Source organism: Haliotis rufescens, unplaced genomic scaffold (assembly GCF_023055435.1).
Source record: "Haliotis rufescens isolate VD_foot unplaced genomic scaffold, xgHalRufe1.0.p SCAF_10, whole genome shotgun sequence".
NCBI classification, from domain to species: Eukaryota; Metazoa; Mollusca; class Gastropoda; order Lepetellida; family Haliotidae; genus Haliotis; species Haliotis rufescens.
The window spans coordinates 46,481,690-46,498,664 of NW_025963780.1; the positions used below are offsets into that span (position 1 = coordinate 46,481,690).

Sequence of the window (16,975 nt, forward strand, 5' to 3'; positions counted from 1 at the left end):
GATAGTGAGTGTACATAAGGGTAGTGAGTGTACAGAAGGATAGTGAGTGTAAAGACGGATAGTAAAAGTGCAAAAGAATAGTGAGTGGACAGAAGGATAGTCAGTGTACAGAAGGACAGTGAGTATAAAGAAGGATAGTGGGAGTACAGGATAGTGAGTGTACAGAAGGATAGTTGAAGTACAGTAGGATAGTGAGTGTACAGAAGGGTAGTGAGTATACAAAAGGATAGTGATAGTGGAGAGGGATAGTGAGTGTACAGAAGGATAGTGAGTGTACAGAAGGATAGTGAAAGTACAGAAGGATAGTGAGTGGACAGAAGGATAGTGAGTGTAAAGACGGATAGTGAAAGAGCAGAAGAATAGTGAGTGTACAGAAGGACAGTGCGTATATAGAAGGATAGTGGGAGTACAGGATAGTGAGTGTACAGAAGGGATGTGAGTGTATAGAAGGACATTGAGTATACAAAAAGATAGTGGGAGTACAGGATAGTGAGTGTGCAAAAGGATAGTGAGTACAGAAGGATAGTGAGTGTACAGAAAGGTCGCATGGATGGTAAGTTGGATTTAGTATAGAGTATAACAGCAAACACGTAAAGAAAGTTTGTGCAGTGGTTGGTGTTGGTAACCATGGATACATTCTGTGGTGATGTGGTGATGTGAAGGGTGTTGAAGATGAGACAAGGAACAATGGTGAAGTGTGTTCAAGGTGAGACAAGGAACAATGGTATGGAATCTGGTGTTGAAGGTGAGACAAGAAACAATGGTGTGGAATCTGGCATTGAAAGTGAGACAAGGAACTGTGGTGAAGTGTGTTGAAGGTGAGACCAGGAACAATGGTATGGAATCTGGTGTTGAAGGTGAGACAAGAAACAATGGTGTGGAATCTGGCATTGAAAGTGAGACAAGGAACAATGGTGAAGTGTGTTCAAGGTGAGACAAGGAACAATGGTATGGAATCTGGTGTTGAAGGTGAGACAAGAAACAATGGTGTGGAATCTGGCATTGAAAGTGAGACAAGGAACTGTGGTGAAGTGTGTTGAAGGTGAGACCAGGAACAATGGTATGGAATTTGGTGTTGAAGTTGAGACAGGGAAATGTGGTGAAGTGTGTTGAAGTTGAGACCAGGAAGAATGGTGTGGAGTCTGATGTTGAAGGTGAGACCAGGAACAATGGTGTGGAATCTGGTGTTGAAATTGAGACAAGGACCTGTTGTGTGGAGTCTGGTGTTGAAGGTGAAACAAGGAACAATGGTGTGGAGTCTGATGTTGAAGGTGCGACAAGGAACTGTGGTGTGGTGTCTGATGTTGAAGGTGAGACAAGGAGCTGTTGTGTGGTGTCTGATGTTGAAGGTGTGACAAGGAACTGTGGTGTGGTGTCTGATGTTGAAGGTGCGACAAGGAACTCTTGTGTGGTGTCTGATGTTGAAGGTGAGACAAGGAACTGTGGTGTGGTGTCTGATGTTGAAGATGCGACAAGGGACAATGGTGAAGTGTGTTGAAGGTAAGACAAGAAACAATGAGGAAGTGTGTTGAAGGTGAGACAGGGAACAATGGTATGGAATCAGATCTTCAAGATGAGACGAGGAACTGTGGTGTTGTGTCTGGTGTTGAAGGTGAGACCAGGAACAATGGTATGGAATCTGTTGTTGAAGATGAGACAAGGAACAATGGTGTGGAGTCTGATGTTGAAGTTGAGACAAGGAACAATGGTGTGGAGTCTGATGATGAAGGTGAGACAAGGGACAATGGTGTGGAATCTGTTGTTGAAGATGAGACAAGAACTGTGGTGTGGTGTCTGGTGTTGAAGGTTAGACAAGGGACAATGGTATGGAATCTGTTGTTGAAGATGAGACAAGGAACAATGGTGTGGAGTCTGATGTTGAAGGTGAGACAAGGGACAATGGTGTGGAGTCTGATGTTGAAGGTGAGACAAGGGACAATGGTTTGGAGTCTGATGTTGAAGGTGAGACAAGGAACAATGGTGTGGAATCTGTTGTTGAAGATGAGACAAGGAACAATGGTGTGGAGTCTGATGTTGAAGTTGAGACAAGGAACAATGGTGTGGAGTCTGATGATGAAGGTGAGACAAGGGACAATGGTGTGGAATCTGTTGTTGAAGATGAGACAAGAACTGTGGTGTGGTGTCTGGTGTTGAAGGTTAGACAAGGGACAATGGTATGGAATCTGTTGTTGAAGATGAGACAAGGAACAATGGTGTGGAGTCTGATGTTGAAGGTGAGACAAGGGACAATGGTGTGGAGTCTGATGTTGAAGGTGAGACAAGGGACAATGGTTTGGAGTCTGATGTTGAAGGTGAGACAAGGGACAATGGTGTGGAGTCTGATGTTGAAGGTGAGACAAGGGACAATGGTGTGGAATCTGTTGTTGAAGATGAGACAAGGAACTGTGGTGTGGTGTCTGGTGTTGAAGGTGAGACAAGGAACTATGGTATGGAATCTTGCGTTGAAGGTGAGACAAGGGACAATGGTGTGGAATCTGTTGTTGAAGGTGAGACCAGGAACAATGGTGTGGCGTCTGGTGTTGAAGGTGAGACCAGGAACAATGGTATGGAATTTTTTTTGTTGAAGGTGAGACAAGGAACAATGGTGTGGAGTCTGTTGTTGAAGATGAGACAAGGAACTGTGGTGTGGTGTCTGGTGTTGAAGGTGAGACAAGGAACTATGGTATGGAATCTTGTGTTGAAGGTGAGACAAGGGACAATGGTGAAGTGTGTTGAAGGTGAGACCAGGAACAATGGTGTGGCGTCTGGTGTTGAAGGTGAGACCAGGAACAATGGTATGGAATTTTGTGTTGAAGGTGAGACAAGGTACAGTGTTGTCGAGTTTGGTGTTAAAGGTGAGACAAGGAACAGTGGTGTTGGTGTTGAAGGTGTTACAGGGAACAGTGGAGTTGCGTCTGGTGTTGAAGGTGAATCAAGGAACAGTGTTGAAGTTTGTTGAAGGTGAGACAAGGAACAGTGGTGAAGTGTGTTGAAGGGGAGACAAGGAACAGTGGTGAAGTGTGTTGAAGGTGAATCAAGGAACAGTGTTGAAGTGTGTTGAAGGGGAGACAAGGAACAGTGGTGAAGTGTGTTGAAGGTGAGACAAGGAACAGTGGTGAAGTGTGTTGAAGGGGAGACAAGGAACATTGGTGAAGTGTGTTGAAGGAGAAACAAGGAACAGTGGTGAAGTGTGTTGAAGGTGAGACCAGGAACAATGGTGTGGAGTCTGATGTTGAAGGTGAGACAAGGAACTGTGGTGTGGTGTCTGATGTTGAAGGTGCGACAAGGAACAATGGTGAAGTGTGTTGAAGGTGAGACCAGGTACAATGGTGTGGAGTCTGATGTTGAAGGTGAGACAAGGAACTGTGGTGTGGTGTCTGATGTTGAAGATGCGACAAGGGACAATGGTGAAGTGTGTTGAAGGTAAGACAAGAAACAATGAGGAAGTGTGTTGAAGGTGAGACAGGGAACAATGGTATGGAATCAGATCTTCAAGATGAGACAAGGAACTGTGGTGTTGTGTCTGGTGTTGAAGTTGAGACCAGGAACAATGGTGTGGAGTCTGATGTTGAAGGTGAGACAAGGGACAATGGTATGGAATCTGTTGTTGAAGATTAGACAAGGAAAATGGTGTGGAGTCTGATGTTGAAGTTGAGACAAGGAACAATGATGTGGAGTCTGATGTTGAAGGTGAGACAAGGGACAATGGTGTGGAATCTGTTGTTGAAGATGAGACAAGGAACAGTTGTGACGTGTGTTGAAGGTGTTACAGGGAACAGTGGTGTTGCGTCTGTCGTTGAAGGTGAATCAAGGAACAGTGGTGAAGTTTGTTGAAGGTGAGACAAGGAACAATGATGTGGAGTCTGATGTTGAAGGTGAGACAAGGAACTACGGTATGGAATCTTGTGTTGGAGGTGAGACAAGGAACAGTGGTGTCGAGTTTGGTGTTAAAGGTGAGACAAGGAACAGTGGTGACGTGTGTTGAAGGTGTTACAGGGAACAGTGGTGTTGCGTCTAGTGTTGAAGGTGAATCAAGGAACAGTGGTGAAGTTTGTTGAAGGTGAGACCAGGAACAATGGTGTGGAGGCTGGTGTTGGAGGTGAGACAAGGAACTGTGGTGACGTGTGTTGAAGGTGCGACAAGGAACTGTGGTGACGTGTGTTGAAGGTGCGACAAGGCACAGCGGTGACGTGTGTTGAAGGTGCGACAAGGAACAGCGGTGACCTTTGTTGGAGGTGAGACAAGGAACAATGGTGTGGATTCTCACCAGTGTAGAAGGTGAAACAAGGAACAATGGCATACACGCGAAAGTGTTGCTTACCATGTGTAGGCCGGGGGTGTTCGTACCAGACAGCGGAGACCGGACCCTACAGCTATCAGCGCCATAGCAACCAGACACGACAGCCTCAACCCTGGAACAGTCACTGGAGCTCTGGCCAACACGCAAACTGACGACTGATACGAGTGGCGTTCAATAAGTTTTGCAACTTCAATATAAGACCAAATTGCAGAATATCTTTTGCACTTTTATTTTTCAGTATAATTTCCATTCACCTCAATACACTTATTCCATTTGTCCTTTAAGCTTTTAATACCACTTTTATAGAAATCCGCAGATTGGCCCTCTAACCACGCCTCTGTGGCAGCCTTTATGTCCTCGTCATCCTGGAGGCGTCTTCCACGTAGGGCAGATTTCATTTGCTTGAACAGGAAATAGTCTCTGGGGGCTAAGTCTGGGCTGTAGGGTGGGTGATTTAACTGTTCGAATCCACATTCACATATGGCAGCTTGTGCAATTCTCAAACCGGAGCGTTATCATGCAAGAGTAGAATACCACGTGTTAACATCCCACGGCGTTTCTTGCGAATAGATTTTCGCAATTCTTTCATTACATTAGCATAATACTGTCCATTGGTTGTAGTTTTTGGTGGCATGTAATCAATCAGTAATATATCTCTTGCACCCCAAGATATGGTGGCCATTACCTTTGCCAACCGATGGTTGAGTGCGAAACTTCCTCGGAGGCGGAGAATTGGGGTGCTTCCATTGCATGGATTCCAATTTAGTTTCTGTGTTCTCATGGTGGATCCCTAGAAAGTTCAGATACTTTCACTCATCGGTCAGACAAAATTCTTCTTTCTATAGCAGCAATCCGGTTGGGTGGCGTCTGAAGGCCTGCCTGACCTTGGGTCATCGTCTGTGGACTCTCAACCCCTTTCAAACTGTAGAGACCAACGACAAACTGTGGAATAGTTAGGAGCATCCTTACCCACCACTTTACACATGCGATCATGGATTTCTTTTGCTTTGCATCCCTCCTTGGTAAGGAACTTTATTACAGCGCGTTGTTCTTGTTTGAGAGAATCCATGATTGTGACCACCCTTAGGTGAATGAAGCCATCACATCTAACTTATTGTTGTGTCTGGAACTTGTTAGGACACGTGTCAACCTAATGTTATGACTAGTGTCACACCTGCCCCAAATTGACATTGTTTGTGTAAAGACAAATGCCCAAGTTGCAAAACTTATTGAACCCCCCTGGTATAACTGATGACAACATGTCTCCCCGTCACATGCATGTGGCCTATGTCCTGCTTCGCATGAATAAATATGATACGTCGGCCACATGCAGATCGGAACACATGGCGGAACACATGGCGGAACACATGGGGAGAACATGTGAAACTTTTGAGATTAAACAGGACTACTGGCACAATATGTAACACGTTTCTATGTTTAAAAATATATTGTCATGTTTGAGCAATGTACCTTTGGTGTTTGGGCGGTCGGGTAGCCTAGTGGTTAAAGCGTTCGCTCATCACGCCGAAGACCTGGGTTCCATTCCCGACAGGGGTACAATATGTGAAGCCCATTTCTGGTGTCCCCCCGCCGTGATATTGCTGGAATATTGCTAAAAGCGGCGTAAAACCATACTCACTCACTCACCTTTGGTATCCAGTATCCATGACCAGAGCGGCGCTGTGAGGATGTAGGCAATAGGACCCCAGTTGACAAACAGTGCAATAGTTCCATCTGTCCAGCCGAACACACGTTCACTCACTGCCGCTATTGGGCCCCACTGGTTCCACACTGCGGCCTGGAGGCAACTGAACAGGGAGAAGAGGGCCAGGACCACCCACCGCCGTCTATACACATGCAGGTCCAACTGCTCCACCCTCTCAAAGCGAATCTGTGTGACGTTCTCGTCAAATGTTACTGACGACCTCCTTCTCCCAGACTGAGGCCATACACTCTCTTTATCACCTTTCTCCAGTTGAATTATTTCTTTCACCTTTTGTTCATTGGGGTCACTGGTGACATTGTCATCTGTACTACGGGGCAGTTCATTAGTGTCTGTGACAACTGATTCCGTCATACTTGACTGAGGAACAAATATGATGGAAGTTCGTGTGAATTTACAGTCCAGACTGTGAAGGCTGTTTGTATTAACTACAGAAACATAACCTTGTGATCCATCCCACGGTGTGCAGAAGCAACTGGGTGGTATTGAGCGTATCTCACCTATTGTATCTCATGCTCAAACACAGACGCTTTTCTCTTTGCATCATGTCCAACACTTGAGATGGATACACCGTGTTACTGTCACTAGCAGCTATGCACAGCCTCATCCAGACGTTATTCTACGCTGTTGTTGGGTATATCTTTGTTTTACCTCTCCGAAGTTCACAAACTACGGAGTTATGCATCCCTGCATTGGTACGTTTTTTCCACTGGCTGTCAGGGGCAACATCTGTATGTGTTTACTTATGATATGATAAGCTCTACCCAACTACCATCCTATTTTACGACCTGAGCCTGTGTGTTCTGATGACCTGGCCTCGGGCCCTAGATTATTTCCAACTACAACTGACTTGAGTGTTCCTGGTAACCCAGCCCCCATGTCTGGCGTGTTCCTGGTGTGTTCCTGGTGATCCGGCCCCAATGTCTGGCGTGTTCCTGGTGTGTTCCTGGTGATCCGGCCCCAATGTCTGGCGTGTTCCTGATAGCCCTGTCAACCTGGCCCCAATGTCTGATGTGTTCCTGGTGTGTTCCTGGTGATCCGGCCCCAATGTCTGGCGTGTTCCTGGTGTGTTCCTGGTGATCCGGCCCCAATGTCTGGCGTGTTCCTGGTGTGTTCCTGGTGATCCGGCCCCAATGTCTGGCGTGTTCCTGGTGTGTTCCTTGGGTGTTCCTGGTAACCCGACCCCATTGTCTGTTGTGTTCCTGATAACCTTGTTAACCTGACCCCCATTGTCTGTTGTGTTCCTGATAACCCTGTTAACCTGACCCTCATTGTCTGGCGTGTTCCTGGTAACCTGGCCCCAATGTCTGGCGTGCCCAAATGTCTGATGTGTTCCTGGTGTGTTCCTTGGGTGTTCCTGGTAACCCGACCCCATTGTCTGTTGTGTTCCTGATAACCTTGTTAACCTGACCCCCATTGTCTGTTGTGTTCCTGATAACCCTGTTAACCTGACCCTCATTGTCTGGCGTGTTCCTGGTAACCTGGCCCCAATGTCTGGCGTGTTCCTGGTAACCTGACCCCAATGTCTGGCGTGTTCCTGGTAACCTGACCCCCATTGTCTGGCGTGTTCCTGGTCGCCCGGCCCCAATATCTGGCGTGTTCCTCGTGTGTTCCGGGTGACCGGGCCCAATTGTCTAGCGTGTTCCTGGTGTGTTCCTTGTGTTTTCCTTGTGTGTTCCTTGTGTTTTCCTTGTGTGTTCCTTGCGTGTTCCTGGTAACCCGACCCCATTGTCTGACGTGTTCCTGATAACCCTGTTAACCTGACCCCCATTGTCTGGCGTGTTCCTGATGTGTTCCTGGTAACCCGGCCCCAATATCTGGCGTGTTCCTCGTGTGTTCCTGGTGAGTTCCTGGTGTGTTCCTTGTGTTTTCCTTGTGTGTTCCTTGCGTGTTCCTGGTAACCCGACCCCATTGTCTGACGTGTTCCTGATAACCCTGTTAACCTGACCCAATTGTCTGGCGTGTTCCTGATGTGTTCCTGGTAACCCGGCCCCAATATCTGGCGTGTTCCTCGTGTGTTCCTGGTGACCCGGCCCAATTGTCTAGCGTGTTCCTGGTGTGTTCCTTGTGTTTTCCTTGTGTGTTCCTTGCGTGTTCCTGGTAACCCGACCCCATTGTCTGACGTGTTCCTGATAACCCTGTTAACCTGACCCCCATTGTCTGGCATGTTCCTGATGTGTTCCTGGTAACCCGGCCCCAATATCTGGCGTGTTCCTCGTGTGTTCCTGGTAACCCGGCCCAATTGTCTAGCGTGTTCCTGGTGTTTTCCTTGTGTGTTCCTTGCGTGTTCCTGGTAACCCGACCCCATTGTCTGACGTGTTCCTGATAACCCTGTTAACCTGACCCCCATTGTCTGGTGTGTTCCTGATGTGTTCCTGGTAACCCGGCCCCAATATCTGGCGTGTTCCTCGTGTGTTCCTGGTGACCCGGCCCAATTGTCTAGCGTGTTCCTGGTGTGTTCCTTGTGTTTTCCTTGTGTGTTCCTTGCGTGTTCCTGGTAACCCGACCCCATTGTCTGGCATGTTCCTGATGTGTTCCTGGTAACCCGACCCCATTGTCTGACGTGTTCCTGATAACCCTGTTAACCTGACCCCCAATGTCTGGCGTGTTTCTGATGTGTTCCTGGTAACCCGACCCCATTGTCTGACGTGTTCCTGATAACCCTGTTAACCTGACCCCCAATGTCTGGCGTGTTTCTGATGTGTTCCTGGTAACCCGGCCCCAATATCTGGCGTGTTCCTTGTATGTTCCTGGTGACCCAGCCCAATTGTCTAGCGTGTTCCTTGCGTGTTCCTTGCGTGCAATCACTCAGGTCACCGAGACTGACCCCTGGGTTCATTTAGTCTCTTTCGACTGGCATGGGTTACTGTGTACCAGTAGTGAAGGGTAAACAGCTGTAGTGCCTTTCTTATTGTAGAGCACAGAGGTTCTCAGGTGCTTGCGAGGTTTAGATATAAACTACAACAGACGTCTAGATATAAACTATAACAGACGTCTAGATATAAACTATAACAGACGTATAGTTATCAACTGAAACAGACGTCTAGATATAAACTGTAACAGAGGTTTAGATATAAACTGTTATAGAGGTCAAGATATAAACTATAACAGACCTCGAGGTATAAACTGTAAGAAACCTCAAGGGATAAACTATAACAGACGTCTAGATATAAACTATAACAGACGTCTAGATATAAACTGTAACAGACGTCTAGATATAAACTGTCACAGACGTCTAGATATTAACTGTAACATACGTCTAGATATAAACTGAAACAGACGCCTAGATATAACTTATAACAGACGTCTAGATATAAACTGTAACAGACGTCTAGATTTAACCTATAACAGACGTCTAGATATAACCTATAACAGACGTCTAGATGTAAACCCAAACAGACGTCTAGATATAAACCGTAATAGACGCCTAGATATAAAATGTAACAGACGCCTAGATATAAACTGTAACAGACGTCTAGATATAAACTGTAACAAACGTCTAGATACAAACTGTTCGTTTATTGTGTTATTGTGTTCCAAATTCATTAAAATCTCGCAAACCTTTAGGTAATTCTCTTACTTTATAACTTTCTTGCAGTTTGTTTGTTTGATTCCTCATCAAATTGAATCAGAGTTTCAACATGAGTTTGTATAATCCAGGACATCACTATGGCAACCAGTGACATGGACACGTCATCAGTCAGGGTGGCATCAGTAGTAAATGACGTCATCAGTGTTCCCGAGGCACGTGTACAAGCGGCGTTGGTATATCCTGTTGATGTTTTCCCTGCTGGAGTCCATCCAGGCCGCCGTGTGGATACAGTGGGGCCCAATAGCTGCTGCTGCTGAACAGGCCTACGGATGGACGGATGGGACGCTGGCCTTGTTTGCCAACTGGGGACCCATCACCTTCATCCCCAAAGCTCTCCTGTGGTCCGGGCTGCTGGACAGCAAAGGTCAGCATCCATCATAGGGACGTCATGATGCACCATAGCGACGTCATCAGCCTTCACAGTGACGTCACCATCCATCATAGTGACTTTTTCATCCATCATTGTTACGTCATCATCCATCATACTGACGTCTAAGTAGCGGCCATCGCATCTTAGTGCCGACAATTCTATTTATTCGCGACCATCATATCTTGGTATTGAATATGTCATTCAATTATGGACCATTTCTTCTCAGTATCGACCCACCGTTTTCGAGTCTTTGTCGATCTAATTTTAGTATCATGATACCATAGAGTCTTTAGTGTCTGGATACCATAAAGTATTTTGTATCATGGTACCATAAAGTCAGAATCAGTGAGTACTTAATGGACCATATCCAGTGGAGAAAAGAGCGCAATCTCTCACACTGTAGAACTGTTTTTGATTCCTTCCTCATAATAATACTTGACGGTGAATATATAACATATCCGTGGTAATCGTTGATGGACAAGTTAATACAGATTATATATACATATCTACAATGAGTTGACAATGTTTCGGATTTGCGATCACAGCCTCTGCTAGGCCCGACCCGTTCTATAGCTCCAGGTCCACATCTTCGCTGTTGCAGGCCTTCGTGCATCCTGTGTTGGAGCCGCGGTGCTGGTGGCGCTAGGCACTGGCGTCAGGTGTCTGTACAAGGATCCACCCTCTTCACAGCGTAAGGGCACCATGTCCAACACACACCTTGTTATAGCGACATGTTCATGACGAGGCCACTCTAGTAGGCAGTACATACAGCTCAGCAATCGGGACGAACATGACTGCCAATATCGAGACGTTATGCATATTTAGCCTTTTCGCGAACACCTGGTATCATCACTATTTGATAGTGATTCCTAAACACAATCTTATGGTATAGTCGGAATCGTATACTAGTAGTTCACTGTTAGCAGGTATTGCTTATAACTGTGGACGGTTTTTTGTCGCTTGTATTTCCCTGCTGAAGGAGTCAGCAAGGGTCACAGTGCTGCGCATGGATCTCTTATTCTCAGGACCTGACCTTGAGAACGGACTGTCATTGATTCAGGGGGAATATTAACGTGGCAGGTGTAGTGACTGTGCAGAACAGTAAATACAGCTAGTTATGGTAGTTTGTTCGACAATGTTTCCTTCATAAACTGTGATGTTTTTCGCTGTTCCGATACCCTGTGTCCCTCCAGCCTCGTTCACCTGGGCCAGATTCTGAACGGGTTAGCCGGACCTATCGCAATGGGGGCCGTCCCTAAAGTGTCGTCGGTGTGGTTCCCCGCCGCGGAGAGGACGACAGCATCAACTGTCATGGCCGTCATCGTTGGTCTTGGTGTAACTGCTGCTTTCTACATCGGTGAGAATGTCGCACTGACACACTGACGCACATTACACACTAGACCAATGTCGCACTGACCCTAGACACTAGACACTAGACTAAAGCCTCACTTTCACTACACATTACACACTAGACCAATGTTGCACTGACACTAGACACAAGACTAAAGCCTCACTTTCACTACACTTTACACACTACACTATTGTCGCACTGACACTAGACTAAAGCCTCATTTTCACTACACATTACACACTACACCAATGTGGCACTGACACTAGACACTAGATTGAAGCCTCACTTTCACTACACTTTACACACTAGACCAATCTTGCACTGAAAGTAGACATTAGACTAAAACCTCATTTTCCCTACACATTACACACTACACCGATGTCGCACTGACATTAGACACTAGACTAAAGCCTCACTTTCACTACACATTACACACAACACCAATGTCGCACTGACACTAGACTAAAGCCTCACTTTCACTACACATTACACACAACACCAATGTCGCACTGACACTAGACACTAGGCTGAAGCCTTACTTTCACGACACATTACACACTACACCGATGTCGCTCTGACACTAGACAGTAGACTGGAGCCTCACTTTCACTACACATAACACACTAGACCAATGTCGCACTGACACTAGACACTAGACTAAAGCCTCACTTTCACAACGCATTACACACTAGACCAATGTTGCACTGACACAAAACACTAGACTGAAGCCTCACTTTCACTACACATTACACACTACACCGATGTCGCACTGACACTAAACACACGACTAAAGCCTCACTTTCACTACACATTACACACTACACCAATGTCGCACTGACACTAGACACTAGACTAAAGCCTCACTTTCACTACACATTACACACTACACCGATGTCGCACTGACACTAGAGACTAGACTGAAGCCTCACTTTCACTACACATAACACACTAGACCAATGTCGCACTGACACTAGACAATAGACTTAAGCCTCACAAGTGTCAGTGTGGGGTTTTCCTGTCTCCACCCATCCTGTGCAAGTGTCAGTGTGGGGTTAATATGTCCCCACCCATCCTGTCCAAGTGTCAGTGTGGGGTATGTCTGTCTCCACCCATCCTGTCCAAGTGTCAGTTTAGGGTTAATATGTCCCCACCCATCCTATCCAAGTGTCAATCTCGGGTATGTCTGTCTCCACCCATCCTGTCCAAGTGTCAGTGTGGGGTTAATATGTCCCCACCCATCCTGTCCAAGTGTCAGTGTTGGGTATGCCTGTCTCCATCCATCCTGTACAAAGTGTCAGTGTGGGTTATGTCTGTCCCCACCCATCCTGTCCAAGTGTCATTGTGAGGTATGTCTGTCTCCACCCATCCTGTCCAAGTGTCAGAGTGGGGTATGTCTGTCTCCACCCATCCTGTCCAAGTGTCATTGTGAGGTATGTCTGTCTCCACCCATCCTGTCCAAGTGTCATTGTGAGGTATGTCTCTCTCCACCCATCCTGACCAAGTGTCAGTGTGGGGTTTTCATGTTTCCACCCATCCTGTCCAAGTGTCAATGTGGGGTATGTCTGTTTCCACCCATCCTGTCCAAGTGTCAGTGTGGGGTATGTATGTCTCCACCCATCCTGTCCAAGTGTCAGTGTGGGGTATGTCTGTTTCCACCCATCCTGTCCAAGTGTCAGTGTGGGGTATGTCTGTCTCCACCCATCCTATGCAAGTGTCAGTGTGAGGTATGTCTCTCCCAACCCATCCTGTCCAAGTGTCAGTGTAGGGTTAATCTGTCCCCACCCATCCTGTCCAAGTTTCAGTGTGGGGTATATCTGTCCCCACCCATACTGTCCAAGTGTCAATGTCTGGTATGTCTGTCTCCACCCATCCTGTCCAAGTGTCAGTGTGGGGTATATCTGTCCCCACCAATCCTCTCCAAGTGTCATTGTGGGGTATGTCTGTCTCCACCCATCCTGTCCAAGTGTCAGTGTGTGGTATATCTGTCCCCACCCATCCTCTCGAAGTGTCAGAGTGAGGTGTGTCTGTCTCCACCCATCCTGTCCAACGGCCAGAGTTGGGTATGTCTGTCGCCACCCATCCTGTCCAAGTGTCAGAGTGGGGTATGTCTGTCTCCACCCATCCTGTCCAAGTGTCAGTCTCGGGTATGTCTGTCTCCACCCATCCTGTGAAAGTGTCAAAGTGGGGTATATCTGACCCCACCCATCCTGTCCAAGTGACAGTGTGGGGGTATGTCTGTCTCCACCCATCCTGTCCAAGTGTCAGTGTGTGGTATGTCTGTCCCCACCCATCCTGTCCAAGTGTCAGTGTCGGGTATGTCTGTCTCCACCCATCCTGTCCAAGTTTCAGTGTGGGGTATATCTCTCCCCACTCATCCTGTCCAAGCGTCAGAGTGGGGTATGTCTGTCCCCACCCATCCTGTCCAAGTTTCAGTCTGGGGGTATATCTATCTCCAGCCATTCTGTCCAAGTGTCATTGGTGTGTATGTCTGTCTCCACCCATCCTGTCCAAATGTCAGTAAGGGGTATGTCTGTTTCCACCCACCCTGTCCAAGTGTCAGTGTGGGGTATGTCCGTCTCCACCCATCCTGTCTAAGTGTCATTGTGGGGTATATCTGTCCCCATCCATCCTGTCCAAGTGTTAGTGTGGGGTATGTCTCTCTGCACCCATCCTGTCCAAGTGTCAGAGTGTGGTATGTATGTCTCCACCCATCCTGTCCAAGTATCAGTGTGTGGTATGTCTGTCTCCACCCTTCCTGTCCAAGAGTCAGTCTGCGGTATGTCTGTCCCCACCGATCCTGTCCAAGTGTCAGTATGGGGTACGTCTATCCAAACCCATCCTGTCCAAGTGTCACTTTGGGGTATGTCTGTAGACACCCATCCTGCCCAAGTGTCACTGTGGGGCATATCTGTCTCCACCCATCCTGTCCAAGTGTGACTGTGGGGTATGTCTGTCCCCATCCATCCTGTCCAAGTGTCACTTTGGGGTTTGTCTGTCTCCACCCATCCTTTCCAAGTGTCAGTGTGGGGCATGTCTGTCTCCACCCATCCTGTCCAAGTGTCATTGTGCGGTATTTCTGTCTCCACCCATCCTGTCCAAGTGTCAGTGTGAGGGTCCTGTATCCACCCATCCTGTCCAAGTGTCATTGTGGGTTATTTCTGTCTCCACCCATCCTGTCCAAGTGTCAGTGTGGGGTATGTCTGTTTCCACCCATCCTGTCCAAGTGTCATTGTAGGGCATGTCTGTCTCCACCCATCCTGTCCAAGTGTCATTGTGGGGTATTTCTGTCTCCACCCATCTTGTCCAAGTGTCAGTGTGGGGTATGTCTGTCTCCAGCCATCCTGTCCAAGTGTCAGTGTGGGGTATTTCTGTCTCCACCCATCCTGTCCAAGTGTCAGTGTAGGGTATGTCTGTCTCCACCCATCCTGTACAAGTGTCATTGTGGGGCATATCTGTCTCAACGCATCCTGTCCAAGTGTCAGTGTAGGGTATGTCTGTCTCCACCCATCCTGCCCAAGTGTCACTGTGGGGCATATCTGTCTCCACCCATCCTGTCCAAGTGTCACTGTAGGGTATGTCTGTCCCCACCCATCCTGTCCAAGTGTCAGTGTGGGGTATGTCTGTCTCCACCCATCCTGTCAAAGTGTCAGAGTGGGGTATGTCTGTCTCCACCCATCCTTTCCAAGTGTCAGTGTGGGGCATGTCTGTCTTCACCCATCCTGTCCAAGTGTCATTGTGCGGTATTTCTGTCTCCACCCATCCTGTCCAAGTGTCAGTGTGAGGGTTGCTGTATCCACCCATCCTGTCCAAGTGTCATTGTGGGTTATTTCTGTCTCCACCCATCCTGCCTAAGTGTCAGTGTGGGGTATGTATGTTTCTACCCATCCTGTCCAAGTGTCATTGTGGGGCATGTCTGTTTCCACCCATCCTGTACAAGTGTCATTGTGGGGTATTTCTGTCTCCACCCATCTTGTCCAAGTGTCAGTGTGGGGTATGTCTGTCTCAACCCATCCTGTCCAAGTGTCAGTGTGGGGTATTTCTCTCTCCACCCATCCTGTCCAAGTGTCAGTGTAGGGTATTTCTGTCTCCAACGATCCTATCCAAGTGTCAGTGTGGGGTACGTTTGTCCCCACCCATCCTGTCCAAGTGTCACTGTGATGTATATCTGTCCCCACCCATCCTGTCCAAGTGTCAGTGTGGGGCATGTCTGTCCCCACGCATCCTTTCCAAGTGTCAGTGTGGGGCATGTCTGTCCCCACCCATCCTGTCCAAGTGTCACTGTCGGGTATAGCTGTCTCCACCCTTCCTGTCCAAGTGTCACTGTGGGGTATTTCTGTCTCCACCCATCCTGTCCAAGTGTCACTGTGGGGTATTTCTGTCTCCACCCATCCTGTCCAAGTGTCAGTATAGGGTATGTCTGTTTCCACCCATCCTGTACAAGTGTCATTGTGGGGCATATCTGTCTCCACGCATCCTGTCCAAGTCTCAGTGTTTTGTATGTCTGTCTCCACCCATCCTGTCCAAGTCTCAGAGTGGAGTATGTCTGCCCCACCCATCCTCTCCAAGTGTCAGTGTGGGGTATATCTGTCCCCACCCATCCTGTCCAAGTGTCAGTGTGGGGCATGTCTGTCCCCAACCATCCTGTCCAAGTGTCAGTGTAGGGTATGTCTGTCTCCACCCATCCTGTACAATTGTCAGAGTGTGGTATGTCTGTCTCCACCCATGCTGTCCAAGTGTCAGTCTTGGGTATGTCTGTCTCCACCCATCCTGTTCAAGTGTCAGTGTGGGGTATGTCTGGCGCCACCCATCCTGTCCAAGTGTCAGCGTGGGGTATGTCTGTCCCCACCCATCCTGTCCAAGTGTCAGTGTGAGGTATGTCTGTCCCCACCCATCCTGTCCAAGTGTCAGTGTGGGGTATGTCTGTCTCCACCCATCCTGTCCAAGTGTCAGTCTTTGGTATGTCTGTCTCCACCCATCCTGTCCAAGTGTCAGTGTGGGGCCTGTCTGTCTCCACCCATCCTGTCCAAGTGTCAGTGTGGAGTTTTCCTGTCTCCACCCATCGTGTCCAAGTGTCAGTGTGGGGTATGTCTGTCTCCACCCATCCTGTCCAAGTGTCAGTCTTTGGTATGTCTGTCTCCACCCATCCTGTCCAAGTGTCGGTGTGGGGCATGTCTGTCTCCACCCATCCTGTCCAAGTGTCAGTGTGGAGTTTTCCTGTCTCCACCCATCGTGTTCAAATGTCAGAGTGTGGTATGTCTGTCTCCACCCATCCTGTCCAAGTGTCAGTGTGGAGTATGTTATTCTCCACCCATCCTGTCCAAGTGTCAGTGTGGGGTATGTCTGGCTCCACCCATCCTGTCCAAGTGCCATTGTGGGGTATGTCTGTCTCCACCCAACCTATCCAAGTGTCAGTGTGGGGTGTTTCTGTTTCAGGCCCACTGGTGGTACCCGAGATCACGTCTGACAACTGCACCTTTACGAACGTCACAAGGTACATATCCCCAGGCCAGGTGCGACGCGGCGGTAGGACTTGTAACAGGCGTCACCATGACGCTCGTCGTACGTCAGAGGAAAGTCATTTTGCTTGTACACGACCCCTTAGGAAATCAACTATGCTAGTCTTAGGGGGCATCTTAATG

General features: G+C 48.0%; 2 protein-coding genes across 3 annotated transcripts in view; one reads left to right on the forward strand and one right to left on the reverse strand.

Annotated features, from left to right (window-relative positions):
• Window positions 1-6,697, reverse strand: part of LOC124126852 (solute carrier family 49 member 4 homolog) — a 58,717-nt gene extending 52,020 nt beyond the window's left edge. Inside the window, exons 1-2 of one of the 2 annotated variants that reach the window (XM_046490397.2) lie at window positions 5,948-6,697; window positions 4,322-4,412 (exon numbers count right to left, since the gene is read on the reverse strand). In XM_046490397.2, coding sequence (XP_046346353.2) covers window positions 4,322-4,412; window positions 5,948-6,377 — 521 coding nt within the window. In that variant the 5' untranslated portion in view covers window positions 6,378-6,697. The remainder of the gene's footprint in view (window positions 1-4,321; window positions 4,413-5,947) is intronic. The other variant, XM_046490398.2, reaches the window with a different exon arrangement.
• A 9,178-nt stretch (window positions 6,698-15,875) lies between these two features.
• LOC125374763 (guanine nucleotide-binding protein subunit gamma 4-like) lies at window positions 15,876-16,955 on the forward strand. The gene has a single exon (XM_048386229.1). The coding sequence runs from the start codon at window positions 15,876-15,878 to the stop codon at window positions 16,953-16,955; it is 1,080 nt and encodes a 359-aa protein (XP_048242186.1).
• Window positions 16,956-16,975: the final 20 nt, after the last annotated feature.